The 21,138-nt window shown below is 41.0% G+C and overlaps 1 protein-coding gene across 1 annotated transcript; it reads right to left on the bottom strand.

The window, feature by feature from the left end:
• Window positions 1-1,981: 1,981 nt before the first annotated feature.
• On the bottom strand, window positions 1,982-4,409 carry Tigd2 (tigger transposable element derived 2). Its single transcript, XM_035448697.1, has one exon. The coding sequence runs from the start codon at window positions 3,862-3,864 to the stop codon at window positions 2,287-2,289; it is 1,578 nt and encodes a 525-aa protein (XP_035304588.1). The 5' UTR covers window positions 3,865-4,409; the 3' UTR covers window positions 1,982-2,286.
• Window positions 4,410-21,138: the final 16,729 nt, after the last annotated feature.

The raw sequence follows: 21,138 nt of genomic DNA on the forward strand, positions 1-21,138 counted from the left end.
CACAGAATCCCATTTCCTCGAGATTATCAGGTAGGCAACATTGTACAGTTTGAGGAAAATGTGTTAATAAATAATGATGTAAGAATTGTCACTGGGTGGCATGGCACCCATCTTTAATACCAGCACTCAGGAGGCAGAATTAGGTGGATCTCTGACTTCAAGGCCAACCTGGTCTACAAAGAGAGGTCCAGACAGCCAGAGCTGTTACACAGTGAAGCCCTGCCTTGAAAAACCAAAGAGGAACAAAAAAAGAAAGAAAAGAAAAAAATTTAGGGGTTTGGAGAGATGGCTTAATGGTTAAGAGCACTGACTGATCTTCCAAGAACCAAGTTCAATTTCCAGCACCCACATGAGAAGTAACAGCTGCCTGTAACTCCAGTTCCAGGGGACCAGACATTTATGGCAAAATACCAATGCACATAAAATGAAAATAAATAAATAAGATTTATTTTTAAAAATTTAAAAAGAATTGTCAGAGAAGACTTAGAAATCTTCTGGGGAAAGTATTTAGAACCCCAAACCTCCCATAAAAAGGTAGAAAAAAAAATGTTATATGGGAGCTTGAAATTCCTCTCTACCACAAGGAATCTTATTACAAATAGCTGGGCATGTTAGAACCAGTCCCCTGTGACATTTCTTTGATTCTGTACACCAATCCTGTCACTGCAGCTGGATAAAATGAGCTAAGTGTGCTGCTTCTAGCCAGCTTATGTACTTCAGAGGCATCTTACTGCTTCAATGAAGATGCCAGTATTCAGTTTTCCCTCTACAAAAAAATCTAACATTCATTTGCAATATGCTAATAACAGCTAGGAGCAATTCTACTTCCATTCCCTATTGCAACTTACCTGTCAAGATCCCTGTACACTTAGCCAATAGATCCTGAGTAAGTAGTATTAACCCTTTAGTTTTTATTGATGTGATTATCATATTCATCTTACTTCCTGTGGAAGGAGTTTCCTCATGCAGAAACATCAGTCTGAGTTCCATAATGGATTCAGTCTATTGCTGAAACATACTTTCTGCAGCACAGGAACCACAGGTAACACTCAAGAATGACTCTTTTCTGGGACCCAAGTAGGAAAAGTCATAGATTAACTCATTTAATCCTTACAAAGCTCCAAGAAACCGGTAATTTTCCTGTTTGAAAGATATGAGAATAATTTGGCCATGGCCAACTTAGGGGGTCTTTGCCAGTATTTCCCTCATGTTTGATGAAATGTCAGCTCACAGTTCATGTGCTGGTTCCACAATCTGCTTATACACTTACGTTCTTGGCATTTCACACACAATGTCCTCCGTGGAAACACTGGTGTACCCTGCAAGCTTTATAGCGTTACATACACACCAATGGGCTCATTAAAAATTCCCGACACCTTTTTAAAGAAAAAAGATGAAAGTTTTTTTTTAATTAGAAACAAGATTATTTTAAATGTCAATCCCAGTTCCCACTCCCTCCCCTCCTCCCCTACCACCAGCCCCTCCCAACTAAAACTCTACCTACCACATATCCTTTCTGCTCCCCAGGGAGGGGGAGGCCTTCCATAGGGGGTCAAGATGACAGGTTTTAATAAAGTTTACCTTTTATTTCTTCTAAAGACATTCTTTGGGAAATTAAAGCTCATACTCTTGGAACAAGGCTGGTAAACCTTCCCCACAAATGAAGAACGTTTGTCACATAGAGCAAAGCTGTTCCACGCCCCTCTCGGATCCTTTAACCCTACCTGTGCTTCCACTACACTCAGAATTGGCAAATCTCAGTGGCTAGAAGCCTAAACGTTCCCAGAAAGCAACGCTCTAGTCAAGGCTTTACACTTCTATTATGCAGTTCACCGACTTTATCCAGTTCACTGACGTCACAGTAAAATGTTTCCAGCCCAAACACTGCTGAACTCTCTTAAACATCTCGACAATGGAAATGTAAACTCATCCCCCAATATATTTTACTTTACAAACTGACATTCAGAAAAAGTCATCAAAATTCAATTGAAGTAAGATTTATTGAGTGCCTGCAATGCCCACAGGCCATCACTAGACATGTTGAAATTCAGGCATACAACATATCCTAGTCTTGGGTACCTGGTGATCTAATTAGTACAACACAATTTAGAAACAGATAATGAATTCCATGCCATTCCTCATTCAGAGACAACATTAAAGAGCTGTAATTCAAGTAATCCAAAGCAGCATCTAATTCTAAAGTGATCTGCAACATTTATTTGGCCTTAGAGAAAATCACTGCAGACAAGTCACAAGGATGAAAATGATTAGCAACAGAAGGGAGCGCTATAGATGATTTTTGCTTTGAATCCTCTGCTTTCTTCTTATAATGGTCCGAAGCCTCCGCAACACCAGCTTATCAGACAGGAGCATGTCATCCTGTTGTTCTAGATAATCCAGCAAATTTTCAGTCCATTCCAGTGCAGCTTTGTGGCTAATATGCTTCTCTGGATGCAGTTCCGCTTTCCTAGTCTTCCTGGAAGGCTTTTGCTCAGCAGTCACAGCCTGCTTTTCAGCACCCGCAGTATCAGCTAACACCTGACAGTTTGAGACACTACTCCGTGAGTCAAGCCACGGCTCAATATTTTCAATGTCAACGTGTTCACAGTCTTCTGTATTCTGTAAAACTGTTGCTAAGTTAGCAGCTAAAATGGCTCCTTCATCAATGCTCACACTTGAATTTTCTTCATTGCCAGGGAAAAGTTTTTTCCACGCTCTGGTTATGGTATTTGATCTTATCATGTTCCAGGCTCGTGAGGCCTCATAAATTGCATCCAACACTGTCAAATTCTTCCAAAACATTTTTGGGTCATTTCCTCCATCCATGTATTTCTGGATAAGTCCTGCTCGATAATATCTTTTGACTGTGGTTAAAACTCCTTGGCTCATAGGTTGGATTAGACTTGCCACATTTGGCGGCAAATATTTCACGACTATTCTGCCATCATCTGAGCTCAACAGGTCTTCAGCTGGGCGTGCTGCGGGGAAATCAATGAGCAGAACTGCTTTTTCTCGAAGCCCTTTGGAGTTCAGGTGCTTCTGCACCTGTGGCACAAAGCATTTCTCAAACCACTGTTTGAAAACAGACTGCTCAATCCATGCACTTTTTTGACTGAAGTAAGAGACAGGAAGGTTTGAAAGGTCAGTTCCTTTGAAAGAACGGGGTCTTTTTGCTTTCCCCACAACACAAAGATTAAGCTTATGTAAACCCGTGGCATTTGCACAACACATAATGATAATTCTCTCTCGGCTTGACCTATACTCCGAAGTACTCTGGTCAGAATCAAGAGCCAGTGTCCTCGAGGGTAGACATTTCCAGAAGAGTCCAGTTTGGTCAGCACCATAAATTTGTTCTGGGAGGAGATTTTCTCTTTCCACAAATTCCTGGAAGCTACCACAAAATTCACTAGCAGCAGTTTCGTCCCCTTTTAATTTTGTTCCTTTACCAGCAGCCTTCGGAATACCGTGACGCTGCTTAAACCGAGTGAGCCAGCCAGATGAGGCATTAAAATCACCTTCCATGCCCAGGGCATCAAAAAAGAACTTGGCTTGTTTTGCACAAAGAGTCCCAGACACTGGAATCCCATCTGTTTTCTGTTGATTAAACCACTCTATCATAACTCTATCAAGCTCTTCATATGTTGATGACTTCATAGATTTACGTTTGGACACCCCACTAGTAGGATCTGAACTATTGGCATAGTTTATAATTCTTTCTTTGTTTTTTTTAATGTCACGAACTGTGGATTCACCAATTCCATACACGACAGAAAGTTTTTTAAAAGAGTTGCCTTCTTCAAGCTTCTTAATAATGTCCAGTTTGTCTTTAATTGTCAATACCACACGCTTACGTTTCCCCAACATTTTAGTCTAATGTTTTAGAGAACTAACAACTTAGATTTGAATACAAAGAGACTACAAAACTGAGGCTTAAGAGCCCTCAGCTATTCCTTAGGACGCAGATGGTACAAGAATTTTTAAAGGAAGTCTCAATCTCTTCACTTACATTTTGGAACTTAATCAAGTACCTATGACAAAGGATCGCTCCAAATATCCCTATTTTCTCTCCTTCCTCCCTGCTCTTTTCATAAATTGAAGCCTACTGGAAGCTAGATATTGGAACTATACTGCCCTAACAAGAAATCTAAAATAGTATCACAGTGATCAACTTTTTCCATTAATGCAGGATTTTTCTTTTCTTACACCAAAGTGCAAGAAAATAGTTTTAGTCGGACTTGTAAACTTAACATACAGAATAACGGAGCAAGGAGAATCAATGCCTGACTGTTGTCTTTGTCAGGCAGCCAAGTGTGTGAATGCCCTCTTCAAGGCAAGAACTCACGTCAGTATCTATGAAAATCATAGCAACGGCGACCGGAGGTGAGCTGTCCGGAGTGCAAGTGGACAGGCAAACAATTCAGTACTTTAAGTCAACAGGGAACTTAAACCTAATGGATTTGGCAACTGAAAGGGAAACGGCGGACAGGACAAGAAGTGATGTCACATGATTCAAGAAAGGATAAAAAAAACTTCATTGGTGGAAATCAGGACCCAACGCTGAGACTAGGGGGTGGCAGGCTGGGTGAATACCATACAGTAATCCTGGTGGGCGATGATCTCCATGACCACAGAAGTAGCTGCTCAAGCCTCTGAAACCTACAGGAAAACACCAAACACGTTTTCTTTTCAGTGTCAGTCCACGGTATTACTCACACCTACCCCTGCAACTGTGTCAAGGACATCACTGTCCATCAACCTGACAGGTAACAGACAAATAACTCTCGCAGGCACCACCCGGGAGCTGAGAGCCTACCTCTTGACACTACCAGGGCCTCTCCCCGCCCCGGCCAGCGAGCTGCGAGCTGGACGCTGGGTGAAAGTCGGCGGTGGGGGGGGGGGGGTCACGGCCGCAGCCCTGCAGTGGGCGGGTGGTCACCGGGCGCGCGGGACGCGGGGCAGCAGGGTGCGGGCATCGCTCCGCCTGACCAGCCAGAACGCAGAGCCAGCAATGGAGGTCCCCAGCGAAGGCGACCCCGCCGCCGGCAGCGAGCGCGCTACGGAGCCGCTCGGCTGAGCCGGAAGGCAGGGGATTAGGAGCGCGCGCGCGCCCCTGCAGGAACGTGGTGTCGGCGAGGGGGCGGGGATGCGCGGGCGAGCGCGCGGCAGGGGCGGGGTCTCGGTGGGAGAGGCGGGGCTTGGCCCATGCTCCGCCTCCGGACGCCCCGCTGCGGGCTCTGGCTGTGACTGCTCCTCCCTCTGGCCTGCAGGGGAGGCACAGGCTCGTTCGGGGTGGCCGGGCTTTGCGGCTGAGGCTTGCAGGGCTCGGTCTGTGTTCCGGTAAGACCCCGGGCTCCGGGTGTCCAGGGACCGCACGGCGCCTGTTTGCGTGTCCTCTGCGACGGCGGCGGCGGCACGGAGGCGGGCAGCAGGGCGGACCGGCCTGGTGGAGAGCAGCCGTGGAAGGATCAGTCCCTGCTGTCAAAAGGGAATTTCAAGACTTCGCTCTGGATCGGGTCCCGGCGCTGTCTCCCTCCCTCCATCTCTAGCGTAATACTAAAAAAAACAACAAAAAAAAGCACCTTCCACAAACTCCTAAACAGGAGTATCCTGACTTCTATTTTCTCAAGGCAACATTTTTGCTAAAATTTTAGTATTCAAACTGAGCATTCACCCTGCAGAGGAAGAATGTTGGTTCCAAGCCCTTTCCTGTCTCCCAAGCCATATGTGCACGGTTGTCTTCAGAATCCTACCCCTCCACTCTCTGGAGTGCTGGAATCCCTTGATCTATTTGTGTTGTCACTGAGTCGCTTTGGGCAAGTCCTAGTTTTACCTGAAAGTAGACTTCCCACAACTCTCTCCTTCTAGTTTCCAGCCAAGCAATCCTGAAAGTTCTGAATGGCCGTTTCGAGTAAAGTACAATTTCATGGTAATTTTACATCGCTTTAAACAGATTTCTTTCCCCTCCTTGTTCTTTCCCCACCTGTTCACTCCTTAACAGACAGGACACCTGGCTGTCACACATTGCCAACCTCGTGGAAATCAGGTTTCACACAGCCAAATGGAAGCTTGCCAGGCTTTCCCCTTTCTCTCTAGGCCTCCTGGGATCACTTTGACCTTTAAAAAAAGAAAGGAAGGAAGGAAGGAAGGAGGGAGGGAAGGAAGGAAGGAAGGAAGGAAGGAAGGAAGGAAGGAAGGAAGGAAGGAAGGAAGGAAAAGAAAAAAAGTAAATCCTGCCTGTTGGTCTACCACACTTTCTGGAAGCGAATTTCTTTCTCCATGGTGTTGTTGTGTCTTTGTGTGTCTCCCTGGTGGGTGTTTATTATAGCTGTGCCCTATCACTCAATTCTATTTAACAGACTTTTACCAACACTCTAAAGTGTCTGTCCTTTTACAGGGTTTAGTTCTGTCTGGTGTCTCCTTTTGGTGGGTCTTGGGAGGAAAGGTTGTGGATTGTGGCCAACTTAGAGTGTCAGGTCAGAAGTCAGGTATTCAGATGTGTGATCCTGTAATTGTGCATGTGCCGTTCATACATCTGTCTAATCATGTAGAAGGCACGACACCAAGAGGCAAGGTTAGTGTCTGCTATGGATCGTGTGTGGTAATGGTGTGAACCCAGGTTCAGAGTTGTGACTGGTAACACCACTCTGGTGTAGGTGTTGATTATGGGGCAGCGGAACCGGAAGTCTGTTTTTTATTCAGTCTTGCTGTGAACGTAAAATTCCTTGAAGAAACAACCCCATTCAGCTTAGTGCAGTACTAAATGCCTGTAGTCCTTGCTATTTGGGAAACAGGGGCAAGAGCATTACTTGATCCCAGGAGTTTGGGGCCAGCCTGAGCAACCCTGAGAGACACGTTTCCAACAAAGAAGCAATAAATTTATTTTTACGAAAAGATAGTTACAAAACGTTCTTGTTTGGCATACCTGGAGCCATGGGTTCCTCCACCAGTGCTGTATAAAATGCGAATACTCCATATATCTTCTCATTTCTCAAGTCTCAGACATCTTTCCTTCCTCCACAGACGTTTTGGGGATCATCGGACTCTTTTTTACTTTATTATTGGAATAATTGTGTACTCTTCATCTTTTTTTTTTAAAATAGTATTAAATTTGTTGCAATTTCTTTTGTAAGCAAAAGATATGAGTCCTGCTAGGGACCTGTAATCCCAGCACTCCAAAGGCAGCAGAATCAAGAAATTCAGTCCAGGCAACCTAGCAAGTTCCAGGACAGCTTGGGATGTACTGTGGGACTCTGTCTCAAACAAATAATGGACAGGAACTTGTCTACCATTTGCTTGTGTTTCCTTCTCAAGTATACCATCTCCTAATCCTTTGAACACTGTGAGGTGGCGCTCACCTCTGATGATATATGAAACAAAGGCTAACTTAGTATATAAATCTATTAAACGTTGTGGACAGAAGGGAAAATTGGAACTGCATCATTCTGTCTTTAAGGTAGGTGTTCTGCCTATACTTCCAAACTACCAAATGGAAATACTCAACACAAAGACACAAAATGAAAAAAAAAATGTGTTGGGATTATTTGTTCCTGCATAATTAGACTTGTCTTTTATTGAACTAGACTATTTAAAATCACCCTGCCAAAATGGTTTCTTTAGTTATGAGAACACTATAAATTTACCATCCACCATGGCCATCAGACACTGAACATGGTTCATTGAAAGTGAACATTCTGAAAATACTCCAAGATGCTAGTTTGTCCTCACAATCGTCAACTTTTCAGCTGACCTATTCATGTCTTATATGCTGGACCTTGGATCTGAGGACCTGAATAAATGGGCAGACTACAGCCTAATGCTGTAGACAACTTTACTTCAGTTTCAGTGGACTTTTATACACAGGTGTAACAAAGAAAACAATGGTTCAAAGAAGGTTGTTTGAGATCAGAAAAACATGTAAATAAGGCTTTAAACCTGTAAACATGTAAATAAACATACTAAATATTAACAGAGCTTCCCTTAATCAGAATTTTCATAACTAATTTATGAAAATTTGTAGGGAAAGCTGTAGCCACGCCTTCTTAGGGGCTGGCTACAGGTGTGCCTGACCAGGCTTGTGAGGGCGTGGTCAGAGTGACCACGTTTTCGGTTTCGGTTTCTCTTTGCTGCTTGCTGTACAGACCTCTACCACGCCAGCTGGCTAGGTTGCTCTGTAAGTAAGGCTTTTCCCTATTAAATACCCTTATATTTCTACCTGACTCCGTATTGGTAATTTCCCACAATAAAAATTAAACACAATTCTGTGGCACATAACTATAGCGAGTATCTGAGAAAGCATGAAAGCAAAGCAGAAAGCCATATGCAGATTCAGGGCACACTAACCAGATTGGCTTCCATAGCTGTGTCCTGACATCCAACAAGAACAAACATGTCATAAATTGAATGCAAATGTTTAACAGAGGAGGCACAAAATCACATCCAGGAACAATCCCAGGAACAAAATGAACCTGAGGTAAAATACTCTCTGCCTAAAAAGGAAAAATCCTGGAGCCTGTCTCACAGTTTTCTAAGACATTGTTCACCATGGGTCATTCTTTTAACCACGTTCTGAAAATAATAAACTCTGAGTCCCCATCTTCTGAGCTAGTGTCTGTGTACCTGTTATCTGTATTTTCTTTCACATATAATAGTTTTATATAGAATGAGATACCTGTAGGAGAGCATGTTCTTAATTTTAATGGTCATCTTTGTTGTTGTTTAGTTTGCTTTTCCTTTATTAGTAGTGATCTTCATTGACTAGGATTTTATCCTGTGACACTGAATCAATTGCTTGAATAAGCATAAGATCAGATTATGAATTCCTTACCATGATACAGTTTATCTGAGTATTAAACCCATTTGGGATATGATAATAGTTTGAAAATAGCCACTCTCAACTGAAAATGAATGTGCTATACAGAATTCAGTTTAAGAACAGTCAGGGGGACTTTTCCATCTGGGTCATGATTTGGCCTTCTTCTGAAGTATGTGTGTTTGTGAACAGAATATTAATATTTCTCACTAGTAAAACAAACTTTGTAACATAAACCAAAGCCCCAATTATTCCATTTTTTTAGCATAGAAATATCCTTTTGAATGGTTTCAGTAGTGTTATTTCATTTGGAACTTTTTGGATTACTTTCTGAATAGGTTATAAGCAGGAAAGTCCTAGATCTTTTAAAAGGCTGATAACATGATAATGAAACAGTAAACTTTCTTTTTTAAAAACACATTCTAATTAAATTTATCTTTAGATGAAAAAGAAGCATAAAAATGAAGCTGCAAATGTGCTGTCATGTTATGTTCCAGTACATGTAATACATTGTATAATGTTTAGGTCAGGTTAGACATACCCATCGTTTCAAACTTTTCCTTTGCAATGCTAAGAATCAAACACAGTACCTTGTGTGTGTTAGGCAAGTGCTTTTCTAGAAGTTTCATGTCTTGAAATCAATCTTGAATCAATTTTAACTTGATTTTTATAATTGCTGTGTGGTAGGGACTTAATTTCATTAATTTGCATGTGGATATCATTTTTTCTAGTGTGGTTTACAAAAAACGTGATACTTAGCACTTTATTTACTGTTCTGTTGCTATGAAGAGACACCATGACAAAAAGAACTTATAAAAAAACATTTATTGGGGCTCCTGGTAATGGGGAGCATGGCAGCCAGGAGACAGCCATGGTACTCGAGCAGTAGTTGAGAGCGTACATCCTGATCCACAAGCATGGGCCTGTGTGAACTTTTTTTTTAATGTTTTACATTTTTAATTTATTTTTACATTCCAGTCCCATTTCCCCGCACCCGCTCCTCTCCTCCTGCTCTCCCTACTCCCTCATCCCCACCTCCCATCTGCTTCTCGAAGAGGGTAAGGCCTCCCCTAGGGAGTTTACTAAATCTGTCCCATCATTGAGGTGGTAGGACTGGGACAATATATGAGGCCACGGGCCGTGGGTCCAAGATCTAACTCTAATACACAAACTGACTTAGTGGAGCCCATTCTATATGGAGAGATACCTTGCTCAGCCTGTGTGAACTTTTGAAATCTCAGATCCTGTACCCAGAAACACACTTTCTCCAACAAGGCCATATCTCCTAATTCGTCTAATCCTCACAGTTCTCCTCCAGGGTACTTTATAAAAGAAATTGATCATATTGGGGCTCCAGAGGATTAGCATTCCATAGCTAATCAGCATGGAGCATATTCTGGAGCAGTAGCTGAGAGTATATGTCCTGACTCACACGAGCAAGTGCTTATGGGGCCATTCTATTCAGACCTCTGCATTCCATTCCCTGGACCCCATAGGCCTGCAACCATAATCTGCAAAATACTTTTAGTTAAGCTTCAAAAACCCTACAGTCTTTCAACGTCAACACTATTTCAAAGCCCAAAGTTGCAGTCTTTTCTGAGACTCAAGGCAATCTCTGTAAAAGCAAAGTAAAAAAGCAGATCACATACTTCCAACATACCGTGGCACAGAACATACATTACTGTTCCCTATTCCACAACAGAGGAAAGGAAGCATAGTAAGGAAATGCTAAACCTAAGCAAGACCAGAAACCAGCAGGGCAAATTCCAAGTTCGGCATCTCATTTCTAATGTGAAAGCACTCTTCAGAACTCCAACTCTGTTCAACTTTGTTGAGTGCAACACATTCTCTTTGGCTGGTGATCCATGATGGCTAAGTATTCAAATGTATGAGCCTATGAGCGCTATAGTCACAAAAATGTTAATTTCAGAATTACTCAAAGATACGGCAAAAAAAAAAAAAATGTAGAGGTGATCTTCCTGCTAAAATAATGCTGAGCCCAGACATAAGACCTGTGCATATGACTCTATTATGCTGCTGCTTTTCCCTCTGATGCCTCGCCAGGTTTTCTTTTGCATTTGTTATTTCCAACTCATTCGCTAATATATAAGCAGTCATATCTGTCCTCACGTTTTTCTTTCTTTTGCTATTTTTTTAGATTTATTCTTGTTTTATGTGTGTGAATGCTTTTCCTGCATGTATATGAACCACATGTATGCTTGGTGCCCACAGAGGTCGGAAGAGGGCGTCAGATCCTGTTACAATAAATCTTTCCGCTGCCACCTGAGTTCTGCCTGCCATGTTAGGGCCCCAAATAACACGCAGATATTTATATTAGTTTCAAATGCTGCTTGGCCAATGACTAGGATTTCTCATCTGCTAGCTCAGTCTTAATTATCAATTATAATCATAAGACTTATCTTATGGAGGATGCCAGCTAAGTGTGTCCTGTCTTCCTGGGATCACATGGTGACTCCAGAGCAGAGAGCAGGAGGAAGAGCAAGAGAGCAACTTCCTCTTTCTCTCTGCTTATATTCTGAGTCTGCCTGCTATGTCACTTCCTGCCTGGGTCATGAGACTTCTTTACTACATTTCCCAGAATCCTCCTTGCCTCCTAGTCCCACCTATCTAGCTTTCCTATTGGCCAACAGTATTTTATTTATCAACCAATAAAACAAACATTTACACAGAAGTACTTTCCCCAGCAAGATCCTATAGAAGTATAGTTACAGGTGGTTGAGAGCTACCATTTGGGTGCTTGGAACTGAATCTGGGCCCTTGGCCAGAGCAACAAGTATCCTTAACCACTGATCCGTCTCTTTAGCCCCATTGCTCCCATTTTCAACTCTTTTTTTTTTTTTCTCATTGCACCTGGGCAATTGTTATTTTTTGTCCTAATATTTAGGTGGATCCCAAGATTTTCCAAGACAAAACAAGACTTATCAAATACTGAGTGTGTGGACAGTACAAATGTGTATTGTGAAGCTTCCAAAGGATGTCACAGAAGAATAGCATATTGCCCTGTCTTTCAAAGTTCGAAACTTGGAGAGGTAGATAGAGGTCCCCCAAACTAGTGGAAATGTACCAGTGGCTTAAACCAGTTATATGTGCACATAAGGAATATGGCAGGTACTTAAGGCTGGGCTATTGGCATTGGGGGAAGGCACTGCAATGTGTGAGTTCCTCAAGTAGAAATAAGAGTCAAACATTTCTGGCTAAAATAAGAGAGAGGAAAGGTTCTAGATTGGGAAACCATATATCCTAGGTTATTTTCCAGTTGCTGTGACAAATGCCAAGTCCAAAAGTAAGTTGGGGAGGAAAGAGTCTATTTGGCTTAAAGGTTAAAGTTCATCAATGAGGAAAGCCAAGGTAGGAAATCAAGGCAGGAACCTAGAGGCAGGGACTAAGTCAGAGACCTTGGAGGAATGTCCCTGTTTGGCTTGCTTCCTCTGGATTTTTCAACTGTGTTTCTTACACATTCCAAGCTTCCAGGTCAAGAGTGCCAATGCCTACAGTGGGATGGGCATCAATTAGCAACCAAAAAGTACCTTACAGATGTGGCCACAGGCCAGTTTGATGGAACCTATTTCTCAGTTGAGAGTTTCTCTTCCAAATTATGTCTAGATTTGTGTCAAGTTGACAAAATTCTAAACAGCAATATATCTAGTTTCATTTGTAGAACCGGAAATTCTCATTTTCTCTATAACAAATTACCAAAAACTCAATGATTGAAAACAAAAGCGTTGTATTATGTTACAATTTTGGAGGTTGGGGTCTGCACTCAACTTCCCTGGTGCTAAAATGAAGTTCCTCCTGCATTCTTTTTTTTAATACTACATTTTTATTTATTTATTTTCTCCTTATGATCCTTTCCTCCTCCAGCAACAAGGTTTTCATTAGTAGCCATGGATACTAGGAGAAGGTAATCTCTACTCCAAAATGGCATCATGTTATTTCTGGATAAGTGGGAAAGAGAGTTATGGGGGTGGGGATTGGAACTACTGCTCTCTGATAAGCACCCAAAGCTCCACCTTGGTAAACAAACCAATACTTGCATTTGGTTGCAGGAGTTGGGAGCATTTTGTTATTTCCCATACAGGTTTCCTAGGACATAATTTTAGTTTCTTATTTCATGAGCATACATAAAATACACAAAGTGTACCTATTGCAATTCTAAGAACTATAGCTAAGTAGGGTCCAGGAGTATTACTTGAGCTGTGGACTATATTCCTGGGGTAATATAAAGAGATAGCTATTCACCCTAGAAAGAAGGGTACCAACAGTATATCCAAGTCCAGCTTCGAAAATCAGTGTACTGATTCAAGTTACGTATAGGGGCTTGGAATATACAAAGTTCAGAAAGTCCTCTAGACAATTTACAGGCAGTGCACTTTCAAAGAAGAATCTACCCAGTCAATTGTTTACCCCTTCTGTAATCTCATAAAGAAAAGAATCCTGGTGTGGATCCCATGACGGCTCTTAAGCCTCTAGAACCCCATAATGTCTGTACCTTATGAGCTACCCACTACCTCCACGAGGAAATATTAATAGGCTCTATCTTGTGAGGGACTCTTGTTCCTGGTGAGTAACACCCTTCCCTCTGTGAGTTAACTAATTAACCTGGCCTCATGGTGGGGGGGGTGTGTGCAGCTTCTCTGCTTCAAGATGACAATAGTAGTGTCAAACTACGAGGATACAGCTATATAATCCTCCACACACAAGTAAGGACTGTCATGGGTATGCTGTGACACAAACATAGACCTGTATCATCTTTCCACTGCATAAGAATTGATTGAATAACAACAAATTCCTAAGGCATATTGGTTCATTGGCTGCATTTTGCCACCTAGTTCTGATTTCTTGATAGCTGTCAATTAGCAAACAGGCTCTTTTATTCCATCGTTAATCACTAACTCTCTGCTCACACATCACAGAGTAAGTAATATATTTGTATATGTTGGTTGCAAAGTGGATACAAGAGAGTTAAAGAGGCCACAGCAGGGTTCAAGGGATTCTAGGAGGCCCATTAGAAGTCAAGCAGAAAGTTGAGAGATGCAAAGAGAATCTTCATGGCAGTTAGATAGTGGACTTTACTGGAGGAGATCTGCTGGAGGCACCAGCCAAGTTTCCTGACACAGGTGTGAGCTTTGCTTCAGGATCCAGTTGAACTGCAGAAGTGAGTTGTGGGGCTATGGAGGCTCTGGAGGTGCATGTTGTGTTCGTTCTAAACTGTGGTTATTTTTAACAGTTCACCTATAAACTGCCATTAATGATTTTTTCTTAGGTGACTTCACTGTAGAGGTCCGTGAGCGCACAGATAAGCACCAGGGAAACCAAGAATGTTGAACATGCAAGCTTGTCTCTTCAATGGAAGGGATGTGTGTATGTACTTTCCATCCAAAAGTCTGGGAGTAGATAACAGCCCGGTAGTCTGCTGTCCATAGGGCCAGCTACACCTGAATCCCCCGGACTATTACATTCATCGTAGACTCTCCCTCCTTTGGCCTTTATCTGAGCATTGCTTCTCAGTCAACACAACCCACCCTTTTAGGGGAGATGTCACACGTACTTTTTTACCCTGCTGACCTCTGTGCTGTCTTCATCAGAGACCACGTCAGATCCTAGGCCGTTAAACTATAGAATCCATTTTCATGGTAGAGGTCACATGAACTTTGCAAAGGGTTTTCTATGTTGTCATCATATCTTAAGCTTTATTGTGCATATGATAGTGACATAATTGTTACCAGGAAACTTTTTTCAAAAATTGTACTGTACTTAAATATGTCTAAAGTAAACTTCCTAGTGTCAGACTCTACATGTTTGAACCAACTTGGCTTAGGCGTGCTGAACCGGATTTCCTTCTTGCCTCTTGCAGATCATTTTCCTACTGGCAGTATGTGTTTTTATAGGGACCTCCAAACTTCAGCAGTTAAACTAAGATGAACAGTGAAGGAGATCTCCCTCCCCTGCTTGTGTATGTGCACTCACAGTGGGGGCTTCCTTCCAGACCCTGGACCCTGGATTAGGCACAAACTATACCCAAACACAGAGAGATCCTTTATTCATGAGGGGAAAAAGTTAACGTGGCTGGTTTCTGACTCAGGCAGAAAAACTGCAGCAAGTGACCTTGTGGGTGTAATTTTTAAAAAGAGAAAAGGTTGTGTTAGAATGGGCAAGGATGCAGTGGTAAAAGAGTTAGAAGAAAAGGGAGAAGGGGACTAGGATAATTGTCCCATAGGGACAAAGGACTCTCTCTGGATAGAGGGGACAGACATGGCCTATAGGTAAATGGCAGTTTATAAATGTAAAATGAGAAACCCCGTGTTTGGATGAGTTGTTTAATCTTAATTAGTCACGTTAATTAGGGGAGCCAAAGGTTTCTTCTGATTTCTGGACTTCAGTACTTCAATAGCAGAACCTTAGTAGTCAGCCTAGAGAGGAGGAAGTGGCCAAATAAGGGAATAAATAGACCTCAGTGGCTAGCTTTAGGAATGTAATCTAAGAGTTTTAAAAAGGCAGAAGGAATTGGGAGGGGCAAGGCCGGCCAGAGCCACATTCTCGAGTGGGCTGGTGTCCCTTTGAACAGAGTGTTGCTTGAGGGTTATCTGAAACTCAGCTGCAGCATTAGGCTTCACTGTGGTCATTTTCTGTTTGTTTGGGGGGGGGGGTTGTTTTTGTTTTTTGAGACAAGGTCTCACTACTAGCCTTGGCTGGCCTGGAGCTTGAAGTGTAGGCTAGGCTGATGTCAAACTCACAGAGATCCTCCTACCTCTGCGGGGTGTGCCCCACGGAGCAGTGCTTCTAGAAGTGTTTGCCTGAATTAGATTGATGATTTAAAAACAATAAAATCTTCCTTTATACTGTTTACATTAATATTGTGAACTGTGTTTCATTGTTACAGCCAATATTTTAAGTATTAGCTTTAATTAGAGTACTAATTAAAAACAGATCTTTTCTTACTGTGATGACATGCAAATGTGCAGTATTGTTATATTTTGAGTAAACAAGTTTGATCTTGCAGACACTTAAAGATGTGTGGGGTTAATTAGTTGTATGAGCTTTGTAGTTGACAACTCTCTGAGCCCAGGGCCAAGACTTTATTTCCCAGCTTGTTTCCAGTCTTAAGGGCTGAAGGGAGTGAGAGGCTGTCAATTCAGAATTTTAGACTAAAATGCAGAACAGGGTTTCTATGAGATCCTTTAATATTTCTGAGAAAGCTTTCTAAATCCTATTTGTATAAAAATTATTTTATCTTGGGCTGAGGATGAAGCTTGGTGGCAGAACACTTGCCAAACATGTGCAGAAAGCCCCAGGTTCTGGGTAAGGGAGGGGAGGGGAGGGAAGAGGAGAAGTAGGAAGGGGAGGGGAGGGAAGAGGAGAGGAAGGGAGGGAAGGGTTAAAGTGGACCTAAAGGGGTCTTGAAATGTTGAGAAAAAATGTTTCTAGGTTATCGACAGATATTTTGCCATTTTGGTATCCAAGGACATCTTGGAACCAGTCTCCCAAGAATCACTGGGGGATGACAACAGAACTGAACAGGAAAACTTCAGTTAACATCCTTTTTATTTGTAATTTTAATAAGGAAACTTTATTTCAAACAATTTTAAGAAAACATTGGACATCCTTATGCAAACATTTTTTTCCTAGATTATGTTAGTTCCGATGGTTTTATAGAGGTGTGCCACCACATGGGGCTTAGATGTTGATTTAAATATTGTCTGTCCTGGTCTCAGATAAAAGTCACCCTTAGCATGGCTTTCATAGCCTCAGAAAAAATTAGCCACAGGTTATGCAGAAATGTGTCCACGGTTTTTAAAACTACAGTGGATTGTTATGATAACACCTACTATAATAGATATTCGACGGTATCTCATTATGGTTTTAATTGACTTTTTTATTATAGATATTATTTTCTCCGTTTCTCTATTAAACATTTGCATGCCTTTTGAAGAATACATATTCAAATCTTTTGCCCATTTTTATGCCATAAAACCTGTTTTCTTCCTACTAGTTAGAGTTGCTTGATTTTTGTTGTTGTTGTTCCATTTTTTGAATGGTCTCATTCTGAAATGCAGGGCTTGCCTCAAATTGACAATAAACCTAGCTCAGCCTCCCAAGTGCTGCTGTTATAGGTGTGAGCATCTTGCCCAGCTGAATATTTTAGACATTGTCTCTTTACCTACTCATGATTGAGAATGTTTTCTCTCTACGTGGGTTGCTGTTTCTTCTGCAGTGGGGAGCTTTTCTGTTGTACCCAATCCTGTATGCCTGCCTTACTTCCAGTGCTTGGGTTTTAAGGCCAGATGAAGGAAATATCTGCCCAGAACACTGCAGGGAATTTTACCCCTGTGTTTTCTTATGGTACTTTTATAGCTCTAGATAATATCTTTAAGTTTTTGCTTCGATTCTTGCATATAAGACGAGGGTCCATTTTTCTTCTTCTGTATTGTGGTGGTTAATTTTGATTGTCCATTTGAGTGGATTAAGGAATGCCTAAAGAGCTAAGTTTGACCTAGGCCTATCATTCCAGCTCGTTGGGAGACTGAGGTAGGAGGCTAGTTAGTTTTCACTGTCAACTAAGGACACACCCTTAAACCTACCATCATAACACACTCTATAACAGTACTCTATTATAGCTAAAAGCATTGCTATGCAATATTAATTAATATTAAATCAGTAATGTAAATTGACACATTTTGAATTTTCTATAGAGAACTATGGTTTGTAAAAGTTACTCATTAAAAGATGCATCTATATGGGCAAGACATGACATACAGGTGATATAAAATATTTAAATGGTCATAATGAAAAACATTATTTTTACACAAAACAGTTAAAAACTAAATGTGGAAATTGTACTAATAAAATTTAAAATCAAAGTGAAATCATAAGGATGTTTTTTGAGTAGTCAAAAAGATAATAGCAGAACTAAGTTGTGTATAATTGTTTTCTATCACATTATCATAGTTTGTACCACAGCTATATACAAAGTGCTCTGCAAAGCTAATGTGGATATAAACAAAGAGAAGGGATATGAATTTGAGAACCAGGAAACTTTTACTAGACTTTTGCCAAAGTGCTTACCACTTGTGTTTCATTTCCTTAACTCTAGAATAGATGCACTGTTCTACATTTAGGATATTATAATGAATAGGTAAGTCATTTCATAATATTTTCACTTCAGTTTGTTGCTATATTCTTTGTTTTAAATTTTTTAATTTTTAATTGTGTGTGTGTGTGTGTGTGTGTGTGTGTGTGTGTGTGTGTGTGTGTATGTATGTTAGTTGATGTGACCATAGGGGCCAGAAGAGGTGGATACAGGTAATTATTAGCCACACTGGCAACTGAACTCCACTTTGCCAGAGAACAGTTTAGATTCTTAGCTGCTGAGACATGTCTTTAGCCCTTCTAGATTCATCCTTAAGTTTTTCATTTTTGTCAACTTTAATTTTCTTTGGATATTTCTTTAGATATGATGTTTTCATGGGGTTCATACCAATAAATAAATAAATAAATAAATAAATAAATAAATAAATCTATCTTCACTATGTTGTATATGTAGAAATACCTCTGCTAAAGGGAGCCACAAACTTTCATGGCCATTTTCATTGTGATGGTAAATTGGCGGAACTGAATGCTGCTGACTCCATGTGCTGAACTCCTCCGGGTGGGGGGGGGGTAGGGAGATTCCTTTTCTCCACTAAGTCAAAGAATCAAGAGTCAGGAAAATCAAGCTCTTAACACCCAGCCAAGTTTTATTGAAATCAGACATGAACAGCCAAGTGCACTACGAACCAGACTCCCAGTGAACCATTACAAGGGACTGGATAATCTGAACAAAGAAAGGGAAATTGGTTGGTTCATCCCCTACCCCTTTGGGAGGTTTGAATGTCTCACAGAACAGATCTTTCCAGCAGAAAAAAGCCCAGAAGTCTTTGTCTTGGAGTGGGAGAAGAAGCAGAAGCCAGACATCTTATATTTTCACATAAAAAATACCCTAACCTACCTAGTCCTTCTTTTCTCTGTATACCTGCCAAGAGGTCATCTAATCCAGTCCCCCATCCCATAGGTGTCTTTAACTGCTGTTGGGAAGTTCTCTACTTGCTTCTTGCAGGGTGATGATGGGCATCAATAGTCAGGATGTCTCAAGACAAGCTCATTTAAGAGGTAGAATTGGAAGTGGAGATCAGGGATCCAGAATAAAGTACAGTCATTTGATGGCAGAATGAATCCTTTGGACATTTCCAATACCTGATACAACATCTGCAAAATACATAAAATAAGAATAGCAGCCCTGGAAAAATTATAATCTAGTGAATTATGCATCCAATTTCAAATAGGCCCGTGTCACAGGAGGGATTGTGCAGGGGAGCCAACCAAAGTATCCTTGAAACTCAGTGTGATATGTTTTGACAAGCTCAAGGATACCCTTGCTACCCTTATTTACAGTATGCATTTTATGAAGTAATTATTGATCTGGCTTAGGAGTTTAAGGAGCTTTTCATCTACCATATTAAATTTGGAGATGGGCCATCGGGTCTTGCTCACCTCAACCTCATTGGAAACTACTGAGGCATAAGGAAGGAGACTGTTTTTTGTACATCTAGTTTGAAATAGTTTGTCATATTCAAGTGTAACTGCAAAATGTCATCAGTTGCATCAGACTCCCCTAGGGGAACAAATACCTGGAAACTTTACAAGAGAAGTTGGTTAAAGCAGCTGTCTCATTGATGGTACCCTTTGAGCAAAAGATGTCCCTGCCCATAAAGAGAAAAAATGCTTATTGGATGTTGATGCTATGAGCCAAACCTGAATGGAATCTGGATTCTGTTCTTATAGACAGCACAAAAGATATCAGTATATAATTAACAATCTGAGAAATATAATCCACTGAGTCTAGTTTTTTTATAAGATTTGCCCAATTGATATCACTAGAGTATTCTGAATAATTTCTCCCAAACCTCTGAATTTGACAACACAGTATCTGGTAGCCTCATTTAACCTGGAAATGTAGACAGTGAGAGTGCAGAAGGACTTATTACATCTGTGAGAATTTTCTAGAGAGAGTATGTTCCATAGTTGGTAAATACATTCTTAGATTTGGCTTCAGGGTGGAAGAAGCTGGGCCTGGTTCTCTCAGCTACAAGTAGGCTCTGCAGTATTGAATAGAGCAAGGGTCATCATGTCCTATATCTTGGAAGCATTGTTCTTATCAAGAAGAAAATCTTTTGTCTACATGACCAGATTTAAGTCTGATGTCTGGGGTAGGGGTGAGCCTTTGAGCTGGAAAGATATAAATTGTTTTAATTTATAGTTATATTTTCCTTTTGGATGTTGAATACCATGCAGTTGGCTAAAATTAATATATTTTTTTTTTTTTTTTTTGCTCTCAGGGCCAGTAGAGCATCTGGTTTTCAGAGGTCATGTGAGCGTGGGAGAAGCCTCTGTCTCCTCTAGCCTTCCTTTTACCATTTGTGAATGTATGTGAAGATAAGTGAAAGACTTTGCTTGGTCATGGCCTTCCTTGGAAGCATGGAGGAAGTTTAACATCTATGTTGACCCTTGTTGTAAAATGGACATCAATTAGAGTTCACCCAGTAGGGGTCTCCATGACCTCCCTGAACAAAGAGCAGGTTATTCATCAGGATAAAGGACATTTGAGCATGCTTCATAGTCTTCTGGGTCTGAATTCATCTTTGAAGGCAAGGAGCAAGATATTGTCCCTTTTAGTCCCTTGAGCACATTGGTTCAGGCCTCCAAATATGCTTATTCAACACCCAGGTCAGTTACACTAATCGGGTACTTTAAACTACTGTGTAATATTTATACAAAGCTCAGAGAGAAATCAAACACTTAGATAAAACACAATTGGACATATACATTTGCTCTTTTAAGTTAGTAGTTGTGTTACCAAGAACAGATCAACAATGTATTAAAATAGAGGTTAAAGGTCAATGTGTTTGACCATAACCTTAGAAATTTTTGTATTGTATATTAGCTCTTAAATCTCCCCTTTTCCCTACCTTACATAACTTAATTGGATCTTTCATGGCTTGTTTTAGGCTTTTTTTTTGGTTTAGTTTGGTTTCTGTTTATTTACATTCTAGGAAAACATCCATATTTTTGTTTTAGTTTGGATTTTAGTGTTTTATTTTAATACTAGGTCATATTATGTAGCTCTGGCTGTCCTGGAGCTCACTCTGTAGACCAGGCTGGCCTAGAACTCACAGAGATCACCTGTCTTCAGAGTGCTAGGATTAAAGTATATGCCATTATGTCTGGCCCACATCCATCCATCTTAATATTTATATACAATCCTTTAAAATACC

Source organism: Cricetulus griseus, chromosome 8 (assembly GCF_003668045.3).
Source record: "Cricetulus griseus strain 17A/GY chromosome 8, alternate assembly CriGri-PICRH-1.0, whole genome shotgun sequence".
Taxonomy (NCBI): Eukaryota; Metazoa; Chordata; class Mammalia; order Rodentia; family Cricetidae; genus Cricetulus; species Cricetulus griseus.

Bases quoted from the DNA above. Each gene is read 5' to 3' on its own strand.
- Tigd2 (XM_035448697.1), bottom strand. From the start codon at position 3,864: ATGTTGGGGAAACGTAAGCGTGTGGTATTGACAATTAAAGACAAACTG.